This window comes from Manis pentadactyla, chromosome X, assembly GCF_030020395.1.
Source record: "Manis pentadactyla isolate mManPen7 chromosome X, mManPen7.hap1, whole genome shotgun sequence".
NCBI classification, from domain to species: domain Eukaryota; kingdom Metazoa; phylum Chordata; class Mammalia; order Pholidota; family Manidae; genus Manis; species Manis pentadactyla.
The window spans coordinates 69487990-69501148 of NC_080038.1; the positions used below are offsets into that span (position 1 = coordinate 69487990).

Below are 13159 nucleotides of genomic sequence, written 5' to 3' on the forward strand. Positions count from 1 at the left end.
AAAAACATGACAACCTGAGCAAACTCCAAAGCTACGAATCCCAACTTGTTTTCTTTTACAGATGCAAACCCTATTTCTCATAATTTGATGTAACATGAAGAGACTCCACAAGACAAGTTCTAAAAATAGGGGTAAAGAGCTCTTTTTCATTTTACTACTGCTCTACAAATAAAGTCAGTATAATTTCCAAAGAACTGCAAAGCAAGCGACATATACGGATCAGATATTTTTGCAACCCTATACTTAAGTTACGTATGCCATATACGCACAGATCCTTTCAGTGTGGTATTTAAGAACCTGTTAATTTTACATTACCAGTTTCCCTCCTGAGATTTACTCCAATACTATCCACAATCCCAACTAACTTGCCCTCTTTCAATGTTAATTCCACTGTCCACTCCCTATCAGCACTGTCAACTATTTCCAAGTAAGAGTAAGTTAAGACTTGCAGGTTTATCTATCTTGGCAGCAAAACCTCAGCAAGGCTGGGGAACAAAAGGCAGAGCCTTATTCTACAGTGGCTATAGGAAAACAGACTTAAGACCCTACACAACAAAGAGTTAGGGGAAACCTCTACTGCTTCACTCTCCTTGCTACTTCTGCTTAGGGCAGTGCTTCCCAATGTGAGCTGAACGTCAGAATCATCTGAGGAATCTACTTAAAAAGAGAGACAGCCATTCCCACCCTTAAACCATGAATTGGAATATCCTAAACTCTTCTTAAATTTTACAGATGAATCTAATATGCAACCAAGACCTTGATCCAATCAAGATGGTAGATTATGATTCAAAAGAGTTCCATGAAAATGACATTTACAAATAAAAAGATGACTAAAAATAATAATACAAACTCTCTATCCCTAAATAAAAGATAGAACAACCCATATAATTTTCACTTTTTAATTTCCTATTTTGTGTTCTTAGTTTTAAGGTCCACAACACCACAGACCTAGAAATTATCACAAATATTTTAATTTGCATAAGTTAAAAAAATTTAGCCAAGCTATAAGGGCATCATCATACTTTTTCCAGAAAACATAGATAATTTGAAGACTTATTATATAAGCTGCTAACATTTTAAGTATTGTTCTGCATTAGTGTTTGAACTTGAGTATGCATATTATTTTTGTAGTTCTTTTAACAGAAACAAGTATACAATGTGCTTTTTCATGTCAAATGATGATTACATTCAGATAAACTAACAAGGTAAATAAAAGCTGGAGTTTGAATGTTCAGCCAATGTTAAATAATGTTAAGTATCTCCTATATGCTTCTGCACCTACTCAAGAACTAAACAAAACAAGGTGATCCTTTGGAGAATTTCTCCCGCATGTGCACAAGGTATCACGTAGAGGATATTTGTTGCAGCACTAATTAATAAACACAATGTTGAATGAGAAATGTTGCAAAAAGAATATATGAAGGATACTGTTTTGTGTGTTTTAAAATAAAAATGCTTTATGAATAAATATATGTATAGAAAAAATGTAAAAACATGCATGGAAATGACACACATGCACATGCCATACAAACTTCTGGATAATTATTACCTGAGGTGTCGGAGGAAGGAGAAAATGGATGAGAGTAGAACTGAACCAATATTTTAATTGAGATCTGAAGCAAATATTATAACATGCCAAAACATTATTACATACTGTTTCTAAACGTGTATGTTTTAAATTTTTATTTTTAGTTACAAAATCTTAATGATTATAATACAGTGTACAAATGGAAAAAGTTTTCATTTCTGAGCTCAATACATTTTGGTAACTTTAAGAATGAACAAAATTATCGTACCATATAGAAAACTTAGATATGAAATATATTTTTAATGATTAAACTGGGGAAAGGATGTCAAAATAGGCTATACTTAAATAGTAGCTCCTAAAACGGTCAATATAGCTATATCATTATGTTTAATTTTGTTTCAAATTAAAATAAGATTATTTTATATAAAAAATTTACCATCATTGACAGCTTCCTAAATTAGGCTTCAATTTTAGAACTAGCTTAGGAAGGAAGTTTGAATATTAACTAGCAATTCAGTATCTCAGGTTTCATTCATGTGTGAGTTTATTCATACATGTATATATAAGTAAACATAGTTAAATTTCCTATGTGATGTAAGACAGTTTAAAGATGTAGCAAATTATTAAAACAAAAATTAACATGAAAGAGTTAAGTGCTACTATATGGCAACAGACATTCAGATTCCCTTAAGCAAGATATAAACATTCTGACACAGAACACTCAATAAAATGTTCCAGAAACATATTGGCTCAGACCAAATACAAGCAGCATAGCAAAGTGGCACTAAGAAAACCCTCCCCAACAACTACGGTTCTTGCTTTAATCTTTCTGGACTTAATCCACATTTCAGACACTGACTGCTCCACAGTTCCTCCCAAAAGACACCATTTAAGTATTAATTTTGACACCACATAGCACACTTAGTTATCTATCTTCCCTACAGGACCCACAATCAGAAGAAAGAAACTCATGCTACTGGTCCTTACCATCATCTTCTACCTGCTGATTCTCTTGTTCTAAGAATACTAGTTAACTTTGGTGAGTTCTGTTGCTGCAATGGCAGTTTCCCTACCATGAACTAGATTCTAGGTAAACCTTCCTTACACCTGAAAGGGATAGAACACCCCCTTGTGGACAAAGACTAAGCAACATTCCCTTGATTTTCTTCAACAACCTAACTATTTAACCTGAAAACTGATACATATATATGTGTGTGTGTGTATATACACACACACACACATAAATATATATCACTAGTTCCATAAAGATAATCATATAGCTCTAAAATAAAAATCTACACAAATTTCACCAATATGATCTTGCTATAATTTCACAATTAACATGATATTGAACAGACATGCTTCCATTATACTTTAAGTTAGAAATTTATTGCCATGTTCTACCTTTCAGAGATTCATTCCTTTTACAGTAATGGATTGTGGCTCTGTTAATCTGCCCAAAAAATACGTATAGGCACTATTCAAAAATCACACACACAAATAGAACACATATTCCATTGTCATATGAATTCTCCTAATGCTGTCTATAGTTGATTAGCCAATATGGTTATGTGTTTAAGTGAGGATAGACAGACAAAGGGAGAAGCAGCTCAGACACATGTAGGGACAGTTACTAGTTCTAGCTCCCTTCTCCTACCTATAGATCTCTGCATTGCCATCCTTAGGTCAATAGATCTCCAACTTTTAATGTACATAAGAACAAACTGGGGCACATTCTTTACATTATCCACAGACATTCTAATCTGTCAGGAGCAAAGTCAAGCTATTAGCATTTTAATAAGCACCCAAGGTAACACTAATACAGATGTCCATCACTCTGTGAAACAATGTTTTAGATACGTGTAAAGTTCCCTGAAGGCCACAGATAAGATTTTGTCCAATTTTGAAATTCTTTCAGTGTGAGAGGGAAAACATGATATTCTAGAATATAGGCATTACAGAACTAATATGTGCAAGAAGGAAATGCTAGGCTTCTTGAGATAACTTAATAGCCACTGAAGGCAAAGGTGTTTTGATAAATAATGTTTAACCTTTCCTGTTTCAGAGCTCAGAGAGAAACAGAAGTTATTTTTAAGTAGTGCTTTTAATAAACAAAGGGCAGAAAAATGGAGGTATTTTCAGTAAGCACATCAGATTTTCCAATATGGTCATAAACAGCAATTTAAACTCATGTTTTCATTTTCAATTGTATTTACCTCCGCGTTTTTTGAGATTTTCAGTTTTCATTTTACTTCTGCTTCTAAATTCAGGCCCTTTAAAATCATCTTTGTCTTCATTCAGCACTGGCTCTGGTTGTACAATCACTGTACCTAGAATGATTTCATTTAAAAAACCATTACACATATTAAATGTGCAAGTGAAGTACAAGACTTCAGTTCAGATAAAGCCAACATTGCTTGTACATAGTTTTGTTTCTTTCAAGCTTTCAATACTTGTGTAAGGACCTCTCAAGTGTAAATAAAACAGGGAAATGGTAAAAGGGCCAGTTGTTAACAATCAGATGACTTTTTGGAATATAGTTCATAAAAACAGGGGAGAGGAGGCATTAGGAACTAATTATAACAGAAATGTGTGAATAAATTAAAAGCCTCAACCCAGTTCTGAATTTTTATAGTGCCTGTCACAAAAGCTATTTTGAACATAGCATCCATGCTAAGTTCCATAGTTTATAAAAGGCCAAGAAGATAAATTTTTTTTTAAAACATCTTATTCTTCTCATAATCCAAGTCTTGGACTTTCAAGGTTTTTAAATTAATATTGCTTTGGAGGAGGATGGAGGGGGCAATATGAGAAGTTAGTTCTGATGTTACTGCTATTTATTCTGTATTACTTCCCAACTAATATGTCAAAGATCCAGTACTCTGCAAAGTCCTTAAAGAATTTTGAACAGAAGATTGCCTTAAGATACTTAAATTCAAGTGCTCTAACAATAAATTGTAGAATGAGATCAATTGTTGGTCCCTATGGAAATATTTTAGAAAAATATAGTTTCTAAGCTATAAAAACATGTGAATTGAGGAGAAATGTTGTTAAAACTTTTCATTATAATCTCTCAAGAGCAAATAAAGCAGGGGCACAGTAAAGAGTCCAGATCTCACATTTACCTACATTGCTGGGCTTAGTAACTGGACATTATTGACAACAGTTAAGGAAGCAAAACCAGCTAGCCATCAGGGGCTGTCTCCCTGAAACATGGGCCTGTGTCATTCAGCAAGCAGATTTTGGCAAGTTACAGTATCTAATTAAATGTATTTCTGAATCTCTGAAAAAAGGGTGGGAATGACAGCACAGAGGATTGAGTTTTTACAAACTGGTGAATTTAAATAATAACCTCCACCAAAGGAAACTTTATTCACAACAACCATTTCACATATTTCCTCAGAGAAGCCATGGCTTTTGAAAAAAAAAGATTTATAAATAACCAAAAAAAATTAGAATGCTTTCTAAAATTCTTCTCTAAATGAAAGCAAAGCAGCAGAGTGGAAAAAGCACTCACTAGCTTTGGATTCAAGCAGACCTGGGTTCAAATCTTAGCTTCTCAATTTAAAGCTGAAAAAGTTCCTTGAGCTCTCAATTTGTTCCTTCATCTCTACAAGTAGAAACAATAACTACCTTACAGCATTGTTTTGAGGATTAAATGAGTTAATTTTGTAAGAGTCTGGTACCCAAACATACTCTGTTAACGGTGATTATAATTCACAAATTTAACCCCATGAAACAGGTCCACTTTTGCTTTGGTCAGAGAGAATTACATTTAGTTCAGGTTAGTAACATCCCCTACTAACTTTCTTCCATAGTATCATTAAAAGAAAGACTTGAATTCTTAGCTCACCTAGTGGCCATCATAAGGACTCCCAGTGATAATCACTGAGAATATAACAATCCAAAGTAAGTCACTGCCAATGGGATCAGACTCCCATGTTAGTTGTTTCGGCCCTTGGCCACCAAAACCATTACATAAAATTGTCATAGATGATTTGCAAAGCCAAGAAAATAGCAGGCCCATCAATTTTCCGTCTATCTCTCTTTCATTCATTCCTTTTCCTCATTTCATTTCTCATACATTTTAACTGCTAATTTGTCCTAGTCAAGCGATACCTTATCCTCCTAGCCACCATTTTTAAACTTCCATAATCAAAAAGTGTGTCACAAAAAAACAAGTATAGACAGAGAACAAAGTTCAGTAAACACTGCTGTAAATGATCTGTAAGAAGATATCTGAAAAATCTGCTAAAAGAATTAGACATATTATTTGATAAAGGAAAAAATCTAAACTTTTGACTCTGGAAACACTGTGAAATTACCAAGGCCCTTGTCATTCCCTCATCATACAATCATAATGCTCTTACACTTGGGCTATGAAGAGTACAAGATTTTCATTTGGCTTTTTCCCCCAATCTAATTGATGAGGTTTTAAGATTAGAATTGAGAGTTATAGAACAAGGCTTTTAAAAGAAATAATTAACAAGAAACACATCTAAATCTATTTTTGACAGTTAACTTCAGCTTTGAGTCTTAGGGAATTTAAGAATGCAGTAAGACTAAACTAGATGTTAAATGTCTTCTTAAAATGTTTTCAGAATATTCATTATGTTTTCTATAAAGAAAGCACATTAAAATTTACTGAACCAAAATATTAAACTTTTAAACCAATTTCTATATACAAGTATAATTCAGAAACTGAAATCTCTTTTCTAAAACCCAGTGAAAAGAAAATAATTTGTGTTCTTTCCACAGCTGGCTGAATTTTAAAAATTTTAATCTCAGTAACACATATAATCATTATTATCATACTAATACATTTCCAGACCATCACTAATAAAATGTCAGGTTTGTGGTCCTTTACACACAACTAACAGTAATCAAGTACCAATTTTATACTAATGACATTTTAAAATACATTTCAACTTTAACATCATATGAAAAATTAAAACACATTACCTTTTGGCAAGCTTTGCATAGTAATATCATTTTCTGAGTTTTCATTAGAGGCATCCACATTCACACTTTCATCCAAAGGTTTTTCATCATCAGATTCTACATACTTTGTTACAATTGAAGGTTTCCTATGAAAGAATTAAGTCCATAGAATTATAGGCATTTCTAAAAACTGGATAAGCAAAGAACACAAATAACACGTTTAGACTGAACAGTGGCTCTTAATCACGGATACACATCAGAATTACACAGACAAGATACATCTCTATATCATATTACTGAAGATCATGATTCAATAGGTGTGGGACAGAACCAGGGCATGTGCATTCTGAAAAAGCTACAAGGGGAATCATTAAGGGAATTCCTCTTTAAGAATCACTACTTTTAGAGAATAAGATAGCAACAAGCTGTGTTTATCAAGAGAGATCCCCACTGCTTAGAAACGAAGTCCCATAGAATGGACTGTAAACTAATAAAAATCATATTTCACAGTCTGTCATGCATTATATTATGCTTGAAAATAGTTCAGTCCTTATGTATAATTTACTTTGATAATTTAACACAGAAAATTATTTTTAGCACTCTTTGATCTCCTTACACTTTTCTATTAGGATGGCTGCCATTTCCCAACCTAGAAAATTTCCCATAACCCTAAAAAACCCGTATTGCCTCAAGAGGCATTCAACATTTCATTTCCTCTTTTCTCCTTTTTTTGAAGCACAAATATGATCTAAAACACATGATCTACACATTGCAAGGATCACTAATACAGAATAAATCCTGAGAAAATTCCATTAAGTAAACCTGGGAAATTCCATTAAAATTCAAAGTCAGAATGAATTAATAACTGTTGAAGCCAAGTGGTGGATACAAAGGATTCATTATATAATACTGACTTTTTAATATATATGTCTGTATATAACAGCTTACTAATAAGTACGAAAGTGCTTCAAGTAAGTTTAGAAAAAAGATTAATCTTAGAAAAAGAAAACAAAACAACCTGTAAAAGAAAGTTACTTTTTCCCCTTCAACATCAACCAACCTCTTTGATCGTGATGATCCTGATGATTTGGATTTTTCTGAAGAGCTAGATCCCTAAACGTGAAACATAAATACAAAGGTGAATAAAACTCTCAAAGCAACATCCTGACAATTAACTATTTCCTTACACCAAGATCTCTGATGCATTGATATGAGATTGAGGCATATACATAAACATTTTTCTAAAAGGAACTTTAAAAACTAATTCTTATTCTCAGGTTTTCCTGATTTAAGATTTTGGTTTTTGGGGCTTTTTCTACTAAATTGTTACTGCTGAAATCTGGTTGATGGGAAAGAATAAGGTGCTCTTTCATGATCTTGGCTCAAGTCAACAAAGACAAAACAAAAGTGGAGAAATAATCAGATCCCCACAGAGGTAGGAAGTTTTAATAATCTAAAAATGTCTCATTTTCTCTATCCTAACAAATGGCACAGAGTAACTTCTATACTTTGCTTTGAGATGCTAAATTTACCCTCATCTTGCCAGTATAATTAGTATATTTTATTGGACTAAATTATTCATACTGGGTAAAAAGAATTCCCATAGTGCAGGCCTGGGTATCAGATAAAGGACTTCAGGATGGGTTCCAATAATAATGCTTAAGAGGCTCTGAATACACAGTTTTGAGAATCTCAAAACCATGGAGTAGTGCCAGTAACAACCACCTTAAGCACCACTGCTGCAACACAGTAACGTTCAAATACATACATTTCAGCAAGCATCCAGTTATCTGATTTAGGAATATTGCTGTAACAAACCACAACAATGTACAACAACAAAAACAATGAACACCTTTCTAAAACTGGACAACTATCCAAAATGAAATGAAGTATCATAATAATACCTGGGTATATCAGTAAACTTCAACACATGTATGCATTAAATAGAAGCAACATAACATATATTCTAGTTGGTTATTAGTAATATTTTTTCAATGCTTCGAATTATTCTTACCTCTTCCTTGCTGTTTTCCATCATATCAGAGTTATTTCCAGAAACACTGATCTTATCTTCAGAAGAAATAAAAACATTATTTACTTCTTCAATGCATTATCAAACAGAACACCAATACCTACAACTCCATGAACCCATTTTTCAATCTAAGTATGACTGTATTGGTAATACGTAATTCACATTAAAGTATTCCTAGAAGAGTTTTTAAACTAGAATCAGTCTGTTTTGTCACACTAATCCCTTCTTTAAAAGCAGTAAATTTCTTAAAATTAGTAATTTGGCATCAAAACATTTCTTATTATAATTTTCTAAGGTACCTTCTATAATAAGAAAACTTAAGCTCTATCTTCTACTAAAATTAAAATCAAGCTAAGTTGTATGTCCCTTAACAAGATGCTGGAAAAATAAAAGCAAACCTAACCTAAAGCAGGGAAAATGAAATAAGAAAGAGCAGAAATTAATGAAAAAGGAGAGAGAAAAACAACTGAGAAAAAATCAGTGAAACCAAAAGTTTTAGTTCCTTGAAAAAAAGCAACAAAATTGACAAACCTTAGGCTCCATTGAACAAAAAATGACAAAACTCAAATTACTACAAAAATTAAAGAGGGAACATTGTACCTACCTTAAAGAAATGAAAATATTACAAAGGAATACCATGAACAATTAATTGTACACCAAAAAATTAGGTAGGTTACATGAAATGGACAAATTCCTAAAAACATATAAACTACCAAAGCTGACTCAAAAATTAATAGACTATATGAGTAGACCTCTAAGAAACTGAATTAGTCGATCAAAAAACTACGCACAAAGAAAAGGCCCAAATGACTTTAACACTGAATTACACCTAATATTCAAAAAAAGAATTCTTCACAAACTCTTCCAAACAAGAGGGGGCAACACTACCTCACTCATTTATGAAACCAGTATCACATCAAAACCAAAAAAAAGGTAAAACAATAGGAGAAACACAAAGACCAATATGACTTATGAATAAATATAGACACAAAAATCTTCGATAAAATACTAACAAACTTCAAGACAATACAAGACAAGTTTTTCTCCCACAGACTGGGAGAAAATATTTACAAAAGACATACCTGATAAAATACTACTATTTAAAATATACAAAGAACTCTTAAAACTCAATAAAAAAGTAAACACTATGATTAAAAATAGACAAAAGAAGGCATCTTAACAAAAGAAATATACAGAAGGCAAATAAGCATATGAAACAATGCTCCACATCATTTCTCATTAGTGAATAGGAAATTAAATAATAACACTATATAAGAATTGGAATGGACAAAATGCAGACTGGTGAGGATATGGGCCAAAAGGAACTCTAATATAAACTGCTTGTAGGAATGTAAACTGGTACAGCCACTTTGGAAGACATTTTGGCAGTTTCTTACAAAATTAACCATATGCTTACTGTATGTTCCAGCAATCACAGTCCTTAAATTTACCCAAATAAGTTGGAAAACTAAATATACTTAGAAACCCACATAGAGATGCTTATAAACATCTTTATTTTATATAAATATCACCTTTTGTTTATATAAACATCTTTATAAATAGCTTTACTCATAATTGTCAAAACATGGAAGCAACCAAGATATCCTACCAAAACGGATTAACTATGGTACATCCAGACAATGGAATATCACTCAGCACTAAAAAAAAGCAATTGAAAGAAAGGAAACTTGAATGCATATTACTAAGTGAGGGAAGCCAATCTGAAAAGGCTATATACTGTATCATTCCAAATATATGACATTCTGGAAAAGGCAAAAGTATGGAGATAGTAAAAAGATCAGTGTTGCCAAGACTTGGGGGAAAGGAAGGATGGAAAGATGGAAGAGGATTTTCAGTGCAGTGAAACTCACCTGTATGATTCCCTAAGTAGACACATGTCATTACATATTTGTAATCATACAAGTATGATACTGTAAGTAGATACATGTCATTATATATTTCTCAAGATACCTAAAACATATTAACACACAGAGTGAAATCTAATGTAAACTATGGGTTTGGGGTGACAATATTTATCAACGTAGGTTCACCGATTATAACAAATGTAAAACTGTGGTACAGGATACTGACAGTGGGGGAAGCAGTGCATGTATGGGGAGGAATATATAAGAAATCTCTGTACTTTTTATGTTTTGTGACCCTAAAACTGCTCTAAAAATTACTATCTTTAAAAATTTCTTAAAAAAGGAAACTTACCCAACAATCTACAAAATACACACATCTAGCATCATACTTAATGGTGAAAGACTGAGTACCATCCCTTCTAAGATCAAGAAGGAAATCCACTCATGCCCTTCTATTGAACACTGAAATCGAGATTCTAGCAAGAGCAAGTAGGCAGCAGAAAGAAAGATTATCAAGATCAAGAAGGAGGAAGGAAAACTCTATTTAGTGATGACATTATCTCATATATAGAAAATCTTTAATGAGCAAGATCAGAAAAGTTGAAGGACAAAAGACCAACATGCAAAAATAAAATGTACATCTATAAGATTAAAGATGGTGGAAAAAAGAGAATAGAAACCTCCTCCCAAAAACACATAAAAGAGAAAAACAAAGGAAATACAACTAGACCCGAAAAGAACCTGAAGACTGTAGAACAGACCCCCTATACCTGAGGAAGAAAAGAGGACCACACAGAAAAGGGTGAGGTGGCAAAGCCAAGATTGACCAGAAACCAAGCTGTCCCCACACTCTAGCCTACAGGTGGGAGAAAAGAGAGGAATGAAGCGAGGAGGGGGTAGAAGCCCAGGAGCACAGCACACTTGGCCAGGGAGATCTACTCCAGTAGCACAAGCCCACATTACATTGAGTTCCGGTGATTAGTGGGGCTGGACACCAGGGGCAACTGGAACACTCTGAGAGGCTGAGATTCCAGCCAGTGTGGATGCTCTTCCAGTCCTGGGACGCAAAGCAGAGGCAGAAGTTTGAAAGACGTGCCAGCAATGGGAGGGCTCCCAAGAGGGCATGAGAATTGGATGGAACTCTACTCAGGAAAAAGAGCAGGTGGAGGATACCTCCACAGTCCTCAGCCCAAGAGATCAGGAACTCTCAGCAGCCTAAGCAGCTCCAGCTGTCTTGCTGGCAACACAAACCTATGGCTCCTCCCTGCATCTGCTGCAATAGACAACCCACTAGGCCCAACAGCAGCATCAGACTTTGTTCCCTGGCAGGCAGAGGAAGCTGCTTGCTTGGCTCTTTTTTCAGCCCAACCAGAGTGGTCTGGAGGAGCCAGCCCCAAGAGCTCCTTCCTCCCTGCAGGTGTCCAAACCTGGGGCTGTGCTTCCAGGTGGGGCACACTGATCCACCCACCCCATTAACTCTGTAGCCCAAAAATTGCTGCAGGCCTGGTAGAGGGCAGCCCAGCCCACAGAAAACTCAACAGAGATTCCTGAGCTGATCACAATGGAAACAGCTCAAGCAAACTGCACACCCACACTTAGACAACTACAGAAGCCAAACAAAAGGCAGCCCCATCCACGACACACCAACAGCTGGGGCCCCACATAATAGAACCAGGCACTGGAAAACAAAGAATCTTGAGCTGCTGGGCACCACAGCAAACCTTCTTCATAAACCTATTGCTCTTCAACCCCCAAAAAAATAGCAGAAACAGCTAATACATACGAAGAAGCACAAAATCCCTGAAAAAATGACCACACAAAGGAATTCCATCCAAACAAAACAACAAGACAGAACCCCAGAAAGAGGGCTAAATGAAACAGAGGTCACCCATCTTCTTGATAAAGATTTCAAAATAAAAGTGACAAACACACTCAAGGATTTACAGAAAAGTATTCCACATCTCAGGGAGGACTTCAACAAAGAGATAGAAAACCTTTTTGAAAGAGCCACTCAGAGCTGAAGAATACATATCGTAAATGAATACAATTAAGGGATTTAAAGTAGATTAGATCATGTAGAGGAACCAATAAATGAAACAGAAATTAATGAACAGGAAAGAAAGAAGCTAAGAAACAAAGAGAAAAAAGGATCTCTGGGAATGAAAGAATGCTAAGAGAGCTCAGTAACTAATCCAAACGAAACAATATTTGCTTAACAGGCGTACCAAAAGGAGAAGAGAAAGACAAAGGGATAGAAAGTCTCTTTGAGGAAGTAATTAGTGAAAACTTCCCCAATCTGTGGAGGAAATAAGACACGCAGGTCATGGAAGCACAGAGAGCCCCTAACAAAAAGAACCACAGGAAAGCAAGACCAACACATATAACTAAATTGCAAAATCAAGGATAAAAAGAGTGTTGAAAGCAGCCTGAGAAAAAGAGAAAGATTACTTATAAAGGAAATCCCATCAAGATATCAGCAGACTTCTCAACAGAAAATGTTCCAGGCATTAAGTGGCATGATATATTTAATGTACTGAAACAGAAGACCCTTCAACCAAGAGAACTCTATCCAGCAGGATTACCATTTACATTTGAAGCAGGGATTAAACAATTTTCAGGCAAACAAAATTGGAAGGAATTTTTCAGACTAAATCAATCTTATGTATGTTAAAGGGACTACTGTAGCTGGAAATGAAGATTAAATAGCTTCTACCAGTGAAAATAAACCCACAATAAAAGTAGTAGACCAAATAATTACCATGCAAGTACAAAATTAAAACAAAAGAAGCAAAA

At 34.5% G+C, this 13159-nt stretch overlaps 1 protein-coding gene across 7 annotated transcripts in view; it reads right to left on the minus strand.

Annotated features, from left to right (window-relative positions):
- ATRX (ATRX chromatin remodeler) overlaps positions 1 to 13159 on the minus strand; it is a 323761-nt gene that overhangs the window by 278936 nt on the left and 31666 nt on the right. For 5 of the 7 annotated variants that reach the window (XM_036902726.2, XM_057495649.1, XM_036902725.2 and 2 more), the window contains exons 3-6: positions 8484 to 8539; positions 7530 to 7582; positions 6491 to 6615; positions 3745 to 3858 (exon numbers count right to left, since the gene is read on the minus strand). In XM_036902726.2, coding sequence (XP_036758621.2) covers positions 3745 to 3858; positions 6491 to 6615; positions 7530 to 7582; positions 8484 to 8539 — 348 coding nt within the window. The remainder of the gene's footprint in view (positions 1 to 3744; positions 3859 to 6490; positions 6616 to 7529; positions 7583 to 8483; positions 8540 to 13159) is intronic. The other 2 variants (XM_036902729.2, XM_036902727.2) reach the window with 1 other exon arrangement.